This window comes from Nomascus leucogenys, chromosome 19 (genome assembly GCF_006542625.1).
Source record: "Nomascus leucogenys isolate Asia chromosome 19, Asia_NLE_v1, whole genome shotgun sequence".
NCBI lineage: Eukaryota > Metazoa > Chordata > Mammalia > Primates > Hylobatidae > Nomascus > Nomascus leucogenys.
In genome coordinates, this window is record NC_044399.1 from 69,082,902 (window position 1) to 69,099,627 (window position 16,726).

Sequence of the window (16,726 nt, forward strand, 5' to 3'; positions counted from 1 at the left end):
GAGTTACGACCTCAAAGAAAGGGAGGGGAACCCCAGATTGATTGTGCCAGCCTCTCTGGATAAACAAGGAAGCATGCCCCTCCGAGGAGCTTGCATCGTTCTTGGCGGTCTTATTGTCGCCCTGCTGGGCCTGTTCCTCCGGGATTCCGGTGGAGAACCACTTCTTGTTTAGGGGTGGGGTGGGCACTGTGTGGGTGTGTTCTGCGTGGGGTGGGGGCTGTCTTGCTTTCTCGCTGAGCCCACTGGGCTGGCTAGAAGCGACAGGTGTGTGTGATGGTCCGCTCTGGAGGGGAGGCTCCGGCGGAGCGTAGGAGCGGAGCAGGACTGGGGTGGGTCGGGATGGAGGGTGCGGCGGACGGCCAGCAGGAGGCGCCAGACGACCGGCAATGCGGCGGAGCGGGCTGGCAGCGCTCGGGACACGCCCCCGCCCCAGACCCCTAGCCCACCGCAGCCCACGCACCCCACCCCTCTCCCCCTCCCAGACAGAGAGGAGTGGAACGGGCGGCGTGGCAGGCGTGGGAGGGAGGGAGGCGGAGAGCAGAGCGAGCCTGCGCCTGGTGGGAGCGAGCTCAAGGTCACGGCCAGAGTCCAGCCAGAGACCCCAGAGCGTCCGCCGCACACCCGCCGTCCCACGCGAAGACGTCCGACCTCCAGCCAGATGAGTTCATGCGCTCAGCCTGACGGGATCAAAGAAGGAGGCCACCACGGAGTCAACACTTTAAATAGGGTCATTTCCGTTACCGTGTTTTGGCATTTCTTCCGATTTTAAGTTTATGAAAACAAAAACGCGCAGGGCCGGGCGCGGTGGCTCATGCCTGTAATCCCAGCACTTTGAGAGGCGGGGGCGGGTGGATCACCTGAGGTCAGGATTTCGAGACCAGCCTGGCCAACATGGAGAAACCCCATCTCTACTAAAAATACAAAAATTAGCCGGGCGTTGTGGCAGGCGTTTGTAGTCCCAGCTACTCTACTCGGGAGGCTGAGGCAAGAGAATCGCTTGAACCCGGGAGGCAGAGTTTGCAGTGAGCTGAGATCCCACCATTGCACTCTAGCCTGGGCGACAGAGCGAGACGCTGTCTCAAAACAAAAACAAAAACAAACAAAAAACAAAACAAAACAAAACAAAAAATACTGGCGCAGGCCCCGAGTCTCTTCTTCTTAGGGGCCTGGCCTGGGCCCTCCTCCTGTGCCTGTCCACGCGCACCCCCCGCCCGTCCCCCCTTCCCCACTCCACCCCACCGCGTGCTGGGCCTGCCACCTAGCTTCTAACCTCCCGCCTCCTCGCGACTCCACCCCTGCCGCCGATAAGCGCCTCCTTCCTTTCTCTGCTCTTCTTCACGGCCTTCCGACCAAGGCCCAGCCCCTCCCTCACTCTCACCCACACCTGAACCCCAGGGAGGCCCCAAGAGCAGGGCGCCCGCACAAGGCCGCTCCTCCACCCGATGCCCCTTCTCAGCCACACTCTCCAGAAGCTGCCTCCTGGCCCTGGGCTCCATGGCAACCAGCATCTAACCAGGCCTAATGCCTTCCCAGAGTTCCTGAGGGCAAAGGGCAGGAGCAGAGAGCACGACCCCAGCAAGGGGAGGACCAATGGGGGCAGGGGGCAGAGGGCAGCGCCTGGACTCCACGTGCCGGCCACAGAACCAGGCAGCCTGTTGCTAGGTAACCACATCTCCCATCACTGCCCCAGCACATCGTCCTGAGCCGCCCATCCTGTCTCCAGCCTCCTTCTGTGGAGTCGCAAACACCATCATCTGTGGGACCCTGAAGGCCAAAGGGAGAAACAAGAGCACAGCCACCACCCCTGAGCCACCTGTGGCTCTGCTACCCACAATTTCACTGTGAAGAGTCAGCTGCCTGGGCCGTGAGGTCACTGCCACCATGAGTCTGGGCATCATGGAAGAGGAAGACCTGGCCGAGTACTTCCGGCTGCAGTATGGGGAGCGGCTGCTGCAGATGCTCCAGTGAGTGTCTGAGGCCTGGCTTGCCCACCCCTCTGTGCCTGGGACCACTCACACCCACCCCATACCTCATCTCCCAACCTGTCTGTCCCCTCCTCTCCTGTAACCGAGTGCCCCAAATAACCCTGGCACCAGTCCACCCCATCATGCTGGTCTCCACCCCGTCACCCTCCCCCAGCTCATTCCTGCATGGCCCTCTATGCTTCTCAACACAACATTCCTTTCCCTCGGAAAGGGAGAGAGGCCCCTCTCCTTCCCCATGGGTATCTGTCTCCACGGGTTACTCCCAGCCCCAGCCTACGCCGTCTCAGAAACACAGCCCTCTCGTGTTCACATTTTGCACAGGAAACTCCCCAATGTTGAGGGGGCGTCGGAGTCCCCATCCATCCGGCTACTGGAGAAGAAAAAGGAGATGAAAATGATGCATCAAACTATGATGCAGAAGAAGAAGGTGGGGACTCGGGGATGGAGTGCAGAGGGGCAGGAAAGGAAGAGGGTGGGCTGGGGCTCTGGGAGAGCCTGTGGACAGCCCTCCATTGTCTGGGTGGGGTGGCTAGAGCCAGGAGTCCTCTATGGTGGTCTGGTCTCTTTGGGGAGAACAGAAAGGATCTGGGTCTTGGGGGTACCACTGTCCAGGGATGCTCTGCTCCGAGCCAGGCATGGGGTAGAAAGTGGGAGGTTCCTATGGACCCTCTTGGGCTTGGGGATGGAGCCTCTGGGGCAGGGATGCTGGGGTCTTTCTTGGTACTCATGTCAGGAGCCCTCCTGACCTCTCTGCTCCCCCACCCCCACCCCAAAGATGTTTCAGCGCAGAATGGAAACCCTGAACCTGCGCTGGGAAGAACTGGGCGTTAAGGAAGCCCAGCTGAAGGCTCACATCCAGAAGTTTGAGCAGTTCATCCAGGTTTGAAGGGGTGTGGGCGGCCGCAGTAGCCGGAGATCCATACTCGGCAGATGGGCAAACTGCCGCTCCTCCTCCTTGCTTCTGCTGACTCCTCGCCCTGAGTTAAAAGCATCCTTAGTGCTCCAACATTGCCTGGCACTTCCCTAGGCATCCTTTATGTCCCCCACCTGTCTCTGTTTGTAATTTTCCATTTACCTATCAGTCTCTGCTCCCTCTAGATGGTTGTTTCCTATTTCTTTTCTAGTACCTAGGATGTACAGTTTATCCAGTAAATGAATGCATGGATGAATGAATGAAGGTGCTACAGTCAGGACTAAACACTTGGGGAATGCAATGATGAATGAGACAGAGTTTTAGTCCCTCCACCCACCCCATGCCTCCATCCTTGTCCTTGCACTGAAGGTCCAGGCAGGGGATGATTGAAGGACCAGGCACCAGAATCCATTCCAAGACATCCTCTCTCACTTCAGTCTTTAGTGGAGCAATTCAATCATCTTAAAAATCCAGATTTATCCAGACCCACTCCAGTTAGCACTTATGCAGCCCTGAAGGGCCTGGTCCAGCTCCGGGAGTGGGTAATGATTGCCATCGGCCACAAAGAAGCCCCGCTCTCAAGCACCTTCCTTCCTGCTCTGTGCCTAAGCCATGTGGGACAGGAAGTCCTTGGACTGGGCACATTCTCCAGAGGTCCAGTTCTTCTTAGCAGCCAGCGAAACACTTATGGAGTGGTTGGGGCAGGAGGAGATTTGGGCGTGAGGCATTCTCCAAATGGCTCTCAGAGGGTCGGTAGCTTCAATTCCCAGAGAGTTTGCTATAAACACAGACCCCGGGGGCTTCTCTTGTTGCTTTCAGCACGTCTGAGGTTGGGGTCAGGCTTCTATATTTTTTAAAAAGCTCCCCAGGCAGTTCTGATGACCAAGTGGATTTGAAAGTCACTGGTTTAGACCCCTTCAGTCCTCTCCTGGGCTTACGGGGCAGCATATAGATCCTGCATGCACCTTCCTCAGTGGCCTCCAAGTGCCACCACCACATACGCCCGTCCACGTGGAATCACAGGAGCCTCTGAAGGGAGAAAGGAGCCACACAGGGCGAGGGGTGGGCTTGCCCCTGATCTTAGGCGAGGGCTCTGCAGAAGGAAGAGGCAGGATTGGATTGACTGCAGTAACTGAGCCTCGTTCTGTCCTCTGGGCATCGAACTGCCTGTTCCATCTCCTCCCTCAGCGGGATGCCAGTCTGAGCTTCTAGGAGCATGCTCTCCCAGTGGCCTTACTCCCCAGGCCCTACAGCACCAGGCACATCTCCTCTCTCATCTTCCTGGAGCTCTAGCCCTGTTGCCCCAGCTTGTGAAAGGGAGAGGGGCTTCTGCCTCCCATCTCCACAGCTGGGAAAATGGAGGCACGGAGTACCGAATCGGGAGAAAATTCCAGCCTCTCAGCTCTGGTCCGGGAGGGGTCCTTCTGCTCCATGGAAAATGGCCACCACTAAGAACAGAAACCACAGAAGCTATGTCAGGAGGGTTCCTGCTCCCACTTCTGGACTTTCTCAGTCTTCTCGGGGGGTTGACTTCTTCCAGACTCTGAGCCCAATGCAATGCAGGTCTTTCCCAGTCCACTCTCTGAAGTCCAGAGCCCAAGTCCCACAGGAAAGAACCATTTCCTGTCTGCCCCTCCGGCCCCAGGGCCACCTGTTGACTTTGGATTAAACCTCTGTCCTCACAGTCCCCTGAGCCCCACCTCAGTCCACAGAAATCTCTTCAGCCAGCTTCAAATAACCCTGGAGAGCCTTTTCCTTCACCCCTCTTCTGCCCCATGGGTGGCCCAGCAATCTCTGCCTGTTGCCAGGATGGTTTGTGCAGACAGAGGGGTCTGAGGGCACCACCAGGCCCAGGAAGGCCTCGGCCCCGGGAGGGCCGGGCGAGGCTTCCTGACCAGCGCCGCCTCCCCGGGCCCCAGGAGAACGACCAGAAACGGATCCGCGCCATGAAGAAAGCCAACAAGGAGCGAGAGCTAAAGCGCCAGCACATGCAGGAGCTGACCAAGGGCAAGCAGGAGGTGGCGGCGCTGCGGCTGGAGCACCAGCGGCTGAGCGCCAAGCTGAAGGACTACTCCATCTTCAGCAAATACCTAGAGAAGGTGGTGGAGAACTCCGAGGTGAATTCAAGGAGCAGGGGCAGAGGTGGGGGGCGGCCCTGGCACCTTCCTCAGCCCCACCTCCTCTTCCCCGGGGCCTGGGGCCATGGGGTGGAGTTCAGGGTCAGCTGGCTGGGGACTGTGGACCCTCTGGGCCCCAGGAGCTCTGCAGGGTGGGCACCCTGCTCCGAGGAGATGCAGCCAGCCCTGGGGGGGCACTGGGGAGCAGCTAAAAGAAGCCTCTAGTGAGGCTGGATGAGTTTCTCAAGGGGTGGGGCCTAGTGGTGTGTCTTTGTGTGTCTGTGTGAGTCACAACTGTGTACATATCTTGCATGAGTTGCGTGTCTATGTCTACATGTGTGTCCATGGCTGTGTCTGTCTAAAGGGGTGTGTGTATGTGTGTCAGCACGTGGCCTCCCTCTATCCCTGCATCCCCTCCTCTCAGTGTCTTCTGTTGACTGGAGAGTGAATTGGGGAGAGTAAGGGAGAGGAGTAGGAAAAACACTCAACCTCCTGCAGAACTGGGGTGCTTCATATGTGCTGAGCCCCGGGGTTGATGCTTCACACGGGTAACTTCATTCAGTTCGCTGGTGAGCTCCAGGGTGAACCCAGGCTGATCATCCTTTTACAGAGAAGGAAATGGAGGCTCCGAGAAGTTAAGCCACCTGCTCAGAGTCTCACAGCTCATCGGTGGGGAGAGCCTTTGCTTTTAGCCACGCTTCAGTAGGCCCCACAGTGTCATTGACAAGGGCTCTCCCTGCAGACTCTGTGGCTGGAGCCCAGGGAACCTCTTGGCTCCACCGCACCTCTTGCAGCATCTGACACTGCCGATGCCCCTCCCGGAAACCCACCTCTGCCCTCAACTCAGTGGCACCTCCCTCTCTCTCCTACCTCTGGCCCTTCCTTCTCAGGCTCCTCGGGCGGGGGCTCCTCTTCCCAGCTCCTTCTTATGTGGTGGGTCCAGGTTCTCTGTCTCAGATCCTCCCCCCACTTTTATTTTTTTTGAGATGGAGTTTCGCTCTTACTGCCCAGGCTGCAGTGCAGTGGCACAATCTCAGCTCACTGCAACCTCTGCCTTCAGTTTTCAAGTGATTCTCCTGCCTCAGCCTCCCGAGTAGCTGGGATTATAGAAGCCCGCCATCATGCCCAGCTAATTCTAGTAGAAACGGGGTTTCACCATGTTGGTCAGGCTGGTCTTGAACTCCTGACCTCGTGATCCGCTTGCCTTGGCCTCCCAAAGTGCTGGAATTACAGGTGTGAGCGATCCTCCACTTTTCTTCTTAGCAATGTCCAGGGCCTCCCATGGATGCCACCCATGTCACATTATATCCTCCCCCATGTGACCAACAGCCAGGAGATCCCCTCACTAGGGCAGATGGAGGCACCCCCTCCAGGGGTGTGGATCCATGTCCTCTGAGGGAAGGGGCGACAGGACGCACAACTGTTTAAAGTTCCCACAATTTCCATATCAAACCACTAACCTAATTTACTCATGCGTGAGTCCCACCCTGCACTATTTCCTCCACTCAAAGGTGCTACGTACTATAAGGTCAGTGGCTCATTTCACGGTTGGGGTTTGTTGGGGGGCAGGAAGTAAGGAGGGACGACCAGATTAAAACTGCAGATGAATTACAAGATGTAGCCAGGTACGGTGGCTCACGCCTGTAATCCCAGCACTTTGGGAGGCCGAGGTAGGTGGATCACCTGAGGTCAGGAGTTCAACACCAGTGTGGCCAACGTGGTGAAACCCCGTCTCTACTAAAAATACAAAAATTAGCCAGGCGTGATGGCAGGCGCCTGTAATCCCAGCTACTTGGAAGGCTGAGGCAGGAGAACTGCTTGAACCCAGGAGGCGGAGGTTGCAGTGAGCCGAGGTTGCACCATTGCACTCCAGCCTGGGCGACAAGAGCGAAACTCCGTCTCAAAAACAAACAAACCAAAAATAATTGTAAGATGTGTCTTGAATTCAGAGTTGGTAAAATATGTATCTTAGAATGGAGGAAATTGGCCTGTGTCTCCCTCCTAAGCTTGAGACCCCCACATTTAACTCATCCCATGCACACTCATCTAATCTGCTTCCTGCCAGCCCCAGGACAGCCCTGCCGCTGGCGCGACCTGTGCTGGTTAAAGGCAGGACCACCCACTCACAGCCCCGCCAGAACTCGGGCCTCCTTGGCTCCTCCCTCCTGCTCAGTGCCACAGCTATCAATCAGCAGATCTGGTCTGTTCTGCCTTGGAAGTATTTCTGGAATCCAGCCCCTGCCCCTTCCTCATCCAGGCCACCAGTGGTACCACGTCTGGAGTTCAACTCCGCGTCGTTCCTGGCCAGCCTGTTCAGCTTTCCCCCAACCCCCCTCTCTTTCTCTTTTTTCTTCGTTGTTTATTTTGTTCAAAATACTTTAAGAATACTGGAAAGTATAGAGACACACATAACAGCAACCAAGTACTCATCACACAGCTTTGCTAAATCTTCGTATTTTCCCCATCTGCCTCCAGTTCTTTTGTCTTAAATCAAACGCTACCGATAATTGAAATCCGGTAAATGAAATCCTTTGTGTCCTTCCAAATCTTACATTTCTTCACCTGTCCTCAGACATCACGAGTATCCTTTTAAAAATTATCAAGTCATGCTTGTTTTTATTATTTTGTAACATTTTGTAACATTTAACGTTTTGTAACTTTTTGAGTATTCTGCTTTCAAAAATTCTCAAATAGCCAGGCGCGGTGGCTCACGTTTGTAATCCCAGCACTTTGGGGAGGCCGAGGTGGGCAGATCACGAGGTCAGGAGTTTGAGACCAGCCTGGCCAACACAGTGAAGCCCCGTCTCTACTAAAAATACAAAAATTGGCTGGGCGTGGGGGCAGGTGCCTGTAATCCCAGCTACTCCAGAGGCTGAGGCAGGAGAATCGCTTGAACCCGGGAGACAGAGGTTGCAGTGAGCCAAGATCATGCCATTGCACTCCAGCCTGGATGACAGAGCTAGACTCCGTCTCAAAAAAAAAAAAAAAAAAAAAATCTCAAATCATGCTTCTTTTTATTATTTTGTCACATTTAATGTTTTGTAACTTTTTATACGGAATTTTTAAGCATACACAAAAGTAAAGACAATAGTCTATAGAACACCTGTTGCTCATTACCTGATTCTAATAATTATTAATTCATAGTCACATCCCCCACACTTTCCCACCTCTACCATTTTGAAGCAAACAGTATATTTTCATCCATTTGTGTCTCTCTGCAGTATGTATCTCTAAGAGATGAGAGCTCTTTTTAAAATAACTACAACACCATTGTCACACCTACTATAAAATTGATAGTAATTCCTTAACATCAAATATCAGTATCATTCATTGCACAAAATGGGCCAAGCGTGGTGGCTTATGCCTGTAATCTCAGTGTTTTCGGAAGCTGAGGTGGGAGGATCACTTGAGCCCAGGAGTTCAAGACCAGCCTGGGCAACAAAGTGAGACCCGCCCCCCCCACAAATCTGCAAAAAATTAAAAAATAAAAATCAGTCAGGAATGGTGGCACACACCTGTGGTCCCAACTACTTGGGAGGCTGAGGCAGGAGGACTGCGTGAGCCCAGAAGGTCAGGGCTGCAGTGAGCTGTGTTTATGCCACTGTAGTCCAGCCTGAACAATAGAGTGAGACCCTGTCTTTTAAGACAAATTATTGCACGGATGCTTTTTGTACAGTTGGTTTGTTCCAATGAGAGTCCATATAAGGTCCTCACACTGCCCTTAGTTGGTATGCTTCTTAAGCCAGACGCAAAAGAGGTTATATCTTATGATTCCACTGACGTGTTTAAAAACAGGTAAAATTAATCTTTGTTGATAGAAGTCAGAATATTGGTTTCCTCAACGGTCGCGGGAAGACACTCACTAGCAACCCTTCCTCATTTATTTGCTAGAACACTACCATAAAGAAAAGGACTTCATAACGAGACCCTTTCCTTCATCAACCATTTGATTACTATGTGGGTCTCACAGAGAAAGTTTGTTAAACACTTTATTTAGTTTTCAGAATAATGAATTGGTTCTCTAGCACTGACCTGTGATGTTTCTAGTATCATTGTGAACTTGTGGATTTTTAACATATTTGATATGTTTTAATCGTTTGCACTTATTCTTACTAATGTTCAAATCATCTCATCTTTGGGCAGTGGGAGGCGTTTCGATTTGGCACCTAAATCCTTTTGACATCAGCATTAAGTTTTAGAGGTGTGTTCCTAGTAGCTGTGATGTGGTCCATTTATTTGAACTGTGGTACGCTGTTGCACTGTGTGCCAGATGAACTTTCAGAAATGCAGACGTGAATTGTCTCTCTGTTTCTTAAAATCCTTCAACGGATAAAGTCCACACGCCTTCCCAAGGTTTACTGAGCTCTTTTTTTCCTTCTTTCTTTCTCTTTCTTTCCTTTTTCTTTTTCCTTTCCCTTCCTTCCTCCCTCCTTCCCTTTCTTTTCTTTCTTTTCCTTCCTTCCTTCCTCCCTCCCCCCTCTCCTTCTTCCTTCTTCCTTCCCTCTTTCTTTCTTCTTTTTTCTTCTTCCTTATTCTTTCTTCTTCCTTTCTTCTTCTTCTCAATCTCTCCCTCCCCATCTTGAACTCAGGCTACCTTGAGCATCCTGAACATACCACCCCCTATTCCATTCATCTTTGCCCAGGCTGTCTCCTTCACCTGTAGCACTGCCTCACCTCCCTACACCTGCTTTTGCTGGCTATCTTCTATTTATATACCTCCCGTCTTATTTCAGCCACCCTTTCTCCCAAGAAACCTTTTCTGGCACATGCATCCATCACTGGAGATGCCATGAGATGGAGAAGGTGCTCGGGAAGTTTCCCCTGGGTGGCTGAAAGGCATGCTTTGATAAGCCCCTAGGAAGGCAACTTGGCATCACAGAACTGGCTTTCATGCTGCCTTCTAAAGAGCGTGGGTTTTAGGGCTTCTGTTCCACTGAATGGGACCTGAGGGTTAGGGCCAGAGTGGCATGGTTCTGGACCAGGCTGGGGGAGGTGAGCTGAGTCTGGCAGGCCACCTGCCCCACCAGCACCCTCTCTAGCCCCTGCTTCTCCCTCAGCAAATGAACAAATACCAGAGATCACCAACGTGAAGGCTTTCCCGGAGTCCCGTCCAGCCCCATCCCCCAGTCATAGATAGGGCTTATCTTGCCGTTGTAACTGTTTACTTGTCTGTCTGTCCTCCCTCCGTGCCACCCCCCAAGCTGTAAGCTTCCTAAGAGCAGAGTCTGGTTTTCCTAACTCCTGCTATTTCCCTAGGATTTAGCTTAGCTCCTGGCTTGTAAGTGGTTCCTGGTACAATCTTGTTGAATAGGAAATTCTTGCCTTGGGAGACGTTGCAAAATACCTTCCATCAGCAATTATCAACCCTGGCTGTGCCTAGAGCCACCTGCGGACCTTTTGCAAACTTCAGATGCCAGAGACCACAGAAGACTTGTTTATTCATCTGAATCTCCGGGGGTGGAGACTGGGAGGTGTCCTTTTTAAAGCCCCTGCAGGTGATTCTCACATGCAGTTAAAGTCGAAAATCCCTGGCCCAGTTGTGCATCCCCCCGCCCAACAAATGGACCGTGGCCCGTGCAAACCCAGGAGAAGGAGGCAGCGGGACCCCAGTGTCCCTCACAGCCTCTGGCTGTGACCCTGGCCAAGGGCCTCCCTGCCCAGGTGTCCAGGTGTCCAGGCATCCAGGCTGGGGGTTGGCAGGACTGGGTGGCTCCCTCAGGCCCCAGGGGCTGGCTGTACATTGACCTGAGCCCCTGACCACAGTTCGAGGAGATCCATGAGGTGATTGCGCGCTACAAGACGCTGGTGAGCATGCACCACGACCTCATGCAGTCTGCACAGGAGGGCCAGGAGAAGATTGAGCGCGCCAAGGCCCGGCTGGCGCGCTACATGGAGGAAAAGGATGATGAGATCCTGCAGCAAAACAATGAGCTGGCAAGGCTGCAGATGCGCTTCGACCGTGCCCGCAGCAATGTCATCATCTGGGTGAGGGGCCCGGGGTGGGCCAGGGGGCTCCCGGGCACTGGGTGAGTGAGGGCCTGAGCGTACACACACACAAACATACACACACCACATGCTGTGCTCATGCCCCGTCCTTATCCACTCTCCAGGAATCTCGCTGGGCACACATCCAGAACACCGCAGCCAAGAAGACCCTTCTGCTGGGCACCATTAAGATGGCCACGCTGAACCTCTTCCAGATCGTGAGCAAGCAGCTGAAGGAGGTGACCGAGGTGGCACTGGAGGACACCCACAAGCAGCTGGACATGGTAGGAGGAGGGGACAGGCACTGGGCCCATGGGGTCAGCTGGGCCGAGGAGGTTGCCAGTTGGTTGGGTGAAAGAAGGAACCCGACAGGGCAGCGGAGGAGGGACTCTCAAAATTTAACAACATCAGGATCACCTGGGAGGGTGAGGCGTATTACTGGGCCCCACCTGCAGAGTCTCTGACTCAGTGGATCTGAGATGAGAACCCATGAATTTACATTTTCAGCAAGTTCCCAAGTGGTTTAGGGTTCCCTACTTTGAGAACCATTGCATTAGCACCAAAACCCTTTTTAGCCCCAGTCTACAGAGCAGTAGCAGGGACCCACTATTGAATCCATTAGTTGTGCAAAACAGCCTTATTCTAGTGAGATACTGTGGCTTGCTGAAGGCTTGAGCTTGAGGCCCACACTTCGTTAAAAAGAGAAATTGGGGCCAGTGCGGTGGCTCACATCTGTAATCCCAGCACTTTGGGAGGCCGAGGTGGGTGGATCACCTGAGGTTGGGAGTTCAAGGCCAGCCTCAAAAAAAAAAAAAACAGCAGTTGACTTGGAGGCACTTTCCCTACTTTTACAAAAAAAAAAAAAAAAAAAAGGTGAAATTCATGAAATATACACAGCTAGGAAAAGGGAGTTCCCTAAAACAAATAATTAGCCTACATCTTAAAGCCTGTTTGAACAGAATTATTTTATAGCCCAAAGAAGGGCATTTGTAAGCAAGTGTGTTCTGGAAGTAGCAATTCTCAACATTTCGCCTTTATACTCCTAGAGTTTATTGAGGACTCCCAGAGAGCTTTTCTTTATGGGGTTATATCTATTTATAATTGCCATAATAGAAATTAAAACAGAAAATTTAAAAATATTTGTTTCATTCATTCATTTTTAAATAATGATAAAACTATGTTAACTGAAATAGCATTGTTTATGAAAAAAGTTTCAAAAGTGTTTTATGAGATGAGTGGCATTGTTTGACACACTCACAAATCCCTTTAATGTCTGGTTTAACAGAGGACAGGCAGGTGCTTATGTCCACTCCTGCATTCATTCTGTTGTGACAGCATATGTCACGGAAACTCGTCTCCGGGAAATGCCACTGGGTGCTCGTGAGAGAGTAAGAGCGAAAAAAGGCAAATAACATTTTAATATTATCGTAAAAACAGTTTTGGCCTCAAAAACCCCTGTCCCCCAGAATAGGGCCTCAGAGACTCCCAGAAATCCTCAGGCCCCCTCCCCTCGGCCTCCCGGAGGTCCTTGGGCCCTTGCCCTTAGCTGTTGTAAAGAAAGATGCAGCGGGAGGGCCCAGCACGGTTGCTCATGCCCGTAATCCCAGCACTTTTGGAGGCTGGGGCAGGTGGATCATGAGGTCAGGAGTTTGAGACCAGCCTGGCCAACATGGTGAAACCCCATTTCTACTAAAAATGCAAAAATTAGCCGGGCGCAGTGGCAGGCACCTGTAATCCCAGCTACCCAGGAAGCTGAGGCGGGAGAATCCCTTGAACCTGGGAGGCGGAGGTTGCAGTGAGCCGAGATCGCGCCATTGCACTCCAGCCTGGGCAACAAGAGCAAGACCCCGTCTCAAGATTCAGTGGGAGATGCTGCCCTCCAGCAGCTCACTCCCACAGGTGCATCTCCTGCTGAGACCATACCTTCTAGTCCATCCACTCCAAATTTTGAGTTTCTGAATCCCTCTCAACTTGGATTCACCTCTACAGGAGAATTTCAGATTGCCCAAAAAGTTATTTGAAAATATCTCACTTCATTCCCGTAGGAGATGAACCTACTCACGGAAATACACATGACCGAGTAGCCTAAAGGTTTAAAATTAAGAGCCTGGGAAAGTTCAAGTTGAACTCAGAGGTCAAGGATGGAGAGAAATACAGACTGCCCTTGGTTCTTAAGGGTCTTAGACAGGGGCAGTAATTGTTTCTGAGCTTGCTGGTAACCCGAATGAAAAGCCACCAGTAGCTCTTATACTAGCATAAGAAAAAAATAAGGTTTCCTCCCAGACAGCGCGCCTTTTCCCGGCACTTAGTTGTCACTGAAATTTCTCGATGAGCCTTCATTGACACTCTATGAATAATGTTCTCAACAGCATCCCTGCAACTAATGCAGGCACTGGCTTTGAAAGACAGCTGCTTATACAGAACAAGGAACGTGGTGCACAGGACAGCTTAGGAAAAGCTATTCTGCAGAAGGCCAAGTCAATTTGAATTCCTTAGAGTGTGTCATAGAAGGTTTGGCGTTATCCCTGAAGAAAAGCCAAACTATCTGAACAAGCACTTTCCAAGCTGAATCCTGAGATATTGTTTCCTAGGGGGAATAAAAGGACTCCATAGACTAATACATTTAGAAACTCTAAATTAAACAAAGATAAGATTAAAAAAACAAACAGGGCTTGGAGTCTTTGCTATAGTTCTGTGCCCTGAGATGCTCCCAGCAGGCAGCGTTTCTAAAACTGACTTGACCACAGAATTCCTTTGGGGCATGTGACCACTTATTATGAGAACATAGCTCAGGAAATGCTGACCTGTCTTCTCTGTCATCTTGGGAAAGCTGCTTTAATTCATTGACTCTCTGTTTTCTCATTTGCAAAATGGGAATGATATCGGTAATAGTAATAGTATCAGCAGCTGACAGTTGTTGAGCGCTTTGGACAGTCTGTTTAGTTCCATCTCTGGAGACAGCCTTGAAAAGGAGAAGTTTTAGAGCTGAAATCCTTTTTTTTTTTTTTTTTTAATTTTAGGTTCAGGAGTACATGAGCAGGTTTTTTTGTTTTTGTTTTTGTGGGTTTTTTTTTTTTTTTTTTTTTTGAGACGGAGTCTCGCTCTGTCGCCCAGGCTGGAGTGCAGTGGTGCGACCTCAGCTCACTGCATCCTCCGCCTCCCGGGTTCACGCCATTCTCCTGCCTCAGCCTCCTGAGTAGCTGGGACTACGGGCACCTGCCACCATGCCTGGCTAATTTTTTGTATTTTTAGTAGAGATGGGGTTTTGCTGTGTTAGCCAGGATAGTCTGGATCTCCTGACCTCGTGGTCCACCCAGCTTGGCCTCCCAAAGTGCTGGGATTGCAGACGTGAGCCACCGCGTCCGGCCGAGCAGGTTTGTTATATAGGTAAACTCATGTCACAAGGGTTTGTTGTACAGGTTATTTCATCACTCAGGTATTAAGCCGAGTATCCAATAGTCATTTTTTCTGATTCTCTCCCTCCTCCCACTCTCCACCCTCAAGCAGATCCCAGTACGTGTTGTTCCCCTCTTTGTGTCCACGTATTCTCATCATTTAGCTCCCACTAATAAGTGAGAACACTCAGTATTTGGTTTTCTGTTCCTGCGTTAGTTTGCTAAGGATAGTGACCTCCACCTCCATCCATGTTCCTGCAAAGGACATGATCTCATTCTTTTTTATGGCTGCATAGTACTCCGTGGTGTATAAGTACCACATTTTCTTTATCTAGTCTACCACTGATGGGCATTTAAGTTGATTCTCTTTGCTATTGTGGATAGTGCTTCAGTAAACATCCCCATGCATGTGTGTTTATGATAGAACGGTTTATATTACTTTGGGTATATACCCAGTAATAAAACTGCTGGGTTGAATGGTAGTTCTATTTTAACTCTTTGAGGAATCGCCACACTGCTTTCCACAATGGTTGAACTAATTGCACTTCCACTAATGGTATATGAACGTTCCCTTTTCTCCACAACCTCAGCAGCATCTGTAATTTTTTGACTTTTTAATAGTAGCCATTCTGAGTGATGTGAGACGGTATCTCACTGTGGTTTTGGTTTGCATTAGAACTGGTATCTCAGAGGCTGTCTGGGCCAATCGTTTCTACCTCTCTCCTTATTAAAGATGAAGAAACTGAGTCCCAGAAAGATGGAGTGATTGCCCCAGACCTGCAACGGGGGCCCAGCTAGGTCATCTGACTTCTGGAGCATGACTTCTGTGTTGTGCTGACTGCGTGCTCTTTAAAAAACAGAAGCCAGTGAACAGAATTTACATTCCTTTTCATGACTCAAGGTTATCATGATGAGCATCAGCTCTGGGTTTCGAGTGCACGACCACCTTGAGGGCGGTGAAGTTGTGGAAGGCAGTCTGCCCACGCTGACAGGACCCTGTCTGCTAAATCCTTTTCATCCACTAGCCTGCTTGTGACCCTTTCTTTCTTCTCCCTCCTGCTCGACTCTCAGCCTGGACTTCATACGTCACCAGGTCTGCCTCCAGGAGTTCCCAACTCCATCCCTGTTTGTTGCTGCTAATCGGCTACACCCGATACTCAATTTCACCTCAAAACATTGTCAAATTAGAGAAAGTGGCCTCCTCAAGAAGTCAGTCATGGCTGGGCACAGTGTCTCAGGCCTGTAATCCCAGCCTTTTGGGAGGCTGAGGCGGGTGGATCACTTGAGGTCAGTAGTTTGAGGCCAGCCTGGCCAACGTGGTGAAACTCCATCTCTACTAAAACCACAAAAATTAGCCGGGTATGGTTGCAGGTACCTGTAATCCCAGCCACTCAGGAGGCTGAGACACGAGAATCGCTTAAACCCAGGGAGCGGAGGTTGCAGTGAGCCTAGATCATGCCACTGCACTCCACCCTGGGTGACAGAGCAAGACTCTCGTATCAAAAAAATAAATAAATAAAAATTTAAAAAGAAGTCGGTCACAGGAAAGCAATGATGAACTCTTTACAAGTGAATGCCTGGGATGCTCCACCTTGGGACAGGAGAGGCCTCTGGGGGGCGGAGTTAACGCTAGGCTCCTTGCCTTTCTAGATCCAGCAATTTATCCAAGACCTATCGGACATCTGGGCAGAGGTGAAAAAGAAGGAACAACAGCAAGTCCGGATTTAAGGAGGCTGCCTTGTTCCAGAACGTCCTGAGACAGAGGTCATAAAAGAAGAAGTCGTGAGCCTGCGGTCCAGTCAGTCTAGCTCGGGACTGATGCCCGCTGTGCCTTCCTGCTGAGGGACACCTGCTTATTTTCCCACTTGGGCCTCATTCTATCCCTGAAAACAGTGAATGTTCTAAGAAGTTTGTTCTCAAGTTCTCTCTAGCCCTTTGGTAGTTTATTCATGGGGAAGAGTGTAGCGACGGGGGACCCCCCCCAACGAGCACTCACTCTCAAAGCTGGTCACCTGGGCTGCCTGGGAACTAGAAACCACATCTTAGGTCTGGTGTCCCCTTGGCTTTGGGGTCACACACAGTCAGTGTTCAGGTGGGCAACAAACCAGTAGGGTCAGTACAGAGGACTCTTCTCTCATCCACCACTTCAAACATTTTTATTTTATTTTAATTTTTTATTATTTTATTTTATTTATTTATTTATTTTTTATTTTAATTTAATTTTATTTTTGAGACGGAGTTTTGCTCTTGTTGCCCAGGCTGAAGTGCAAGGCACGATCTCGGCTCACTGCAACCCCTGCTTCCTGGGTTCAAGCGATTCTCCTGCCTTGG

The 16,726-nt window shown here is 51.1% G+C and overlaps 1 protein-coding gene across 2 annotated transcripts; it reads left to right on the plus strand.

Moving 5' to 3' along the window:
* The first annotated feature begins 1,654 nt into the window (after nt 1–1,654).
* On the plus strand, nt 1,655–16,319 carry CCDC42 (coiled-coil domain containing 42). 2 transcript variants are annotated; one of them, XM_030799955.1, is made up of 7 exons: nt 1,655–1,964; nt 2,307–2,412; nt 2,761–2,865; nt 4,818–5,015; nt 10,779–11,000; nt 11,126–11,284; nt 16,046–16,319. In XM_030799955.1, the coding sequence occupies exons 1-7, from the start codon at nt 1,882–1,884 to the stop codon at nt 16,121–16,123; spliced, it is 951 nt and encodes a 316-aa protein (XP_030655815.1). In that variant the 5' UTR covers nt 1,655–1,881; the 3' UTR covers nt 16,124–16,319. The 2 variants fall into 2 exon arrangements, with proteins under 2 accessions (XP_030655815.1, XP_030655816.1); XM_030799956.1 differs by lacking the exon at nt 10,779–11,000 and having other exon boundaries at nt 16,046–16,296.
* Nucleotides 16,320–16,726: the final 407 nt, after the last annotated feature.

Coding starts and splice junctions, on each gene's coding strand:
- CCDC42 (XM_030799955.1), top strand. CDS start 1,882: ATGAGTCTGGGCATCATGGAAGAGGAAGACCTGGCCGAGTACTTCCGG. Junction 1,965..2,306: donor CGGCTGCTGCAGATGCTCCA/GTGAGTGTCTGA, acceptor CATTTTGCACAG/GAAACTCCCCAATGTTGAGG. Junction 11,001..11,125: donor GCAGCAATGTCATCATCTGG/GTGAGGGGCCCG, acceptor TCCACTCTCCAG/GAATCTCGCTGGGCACACAT.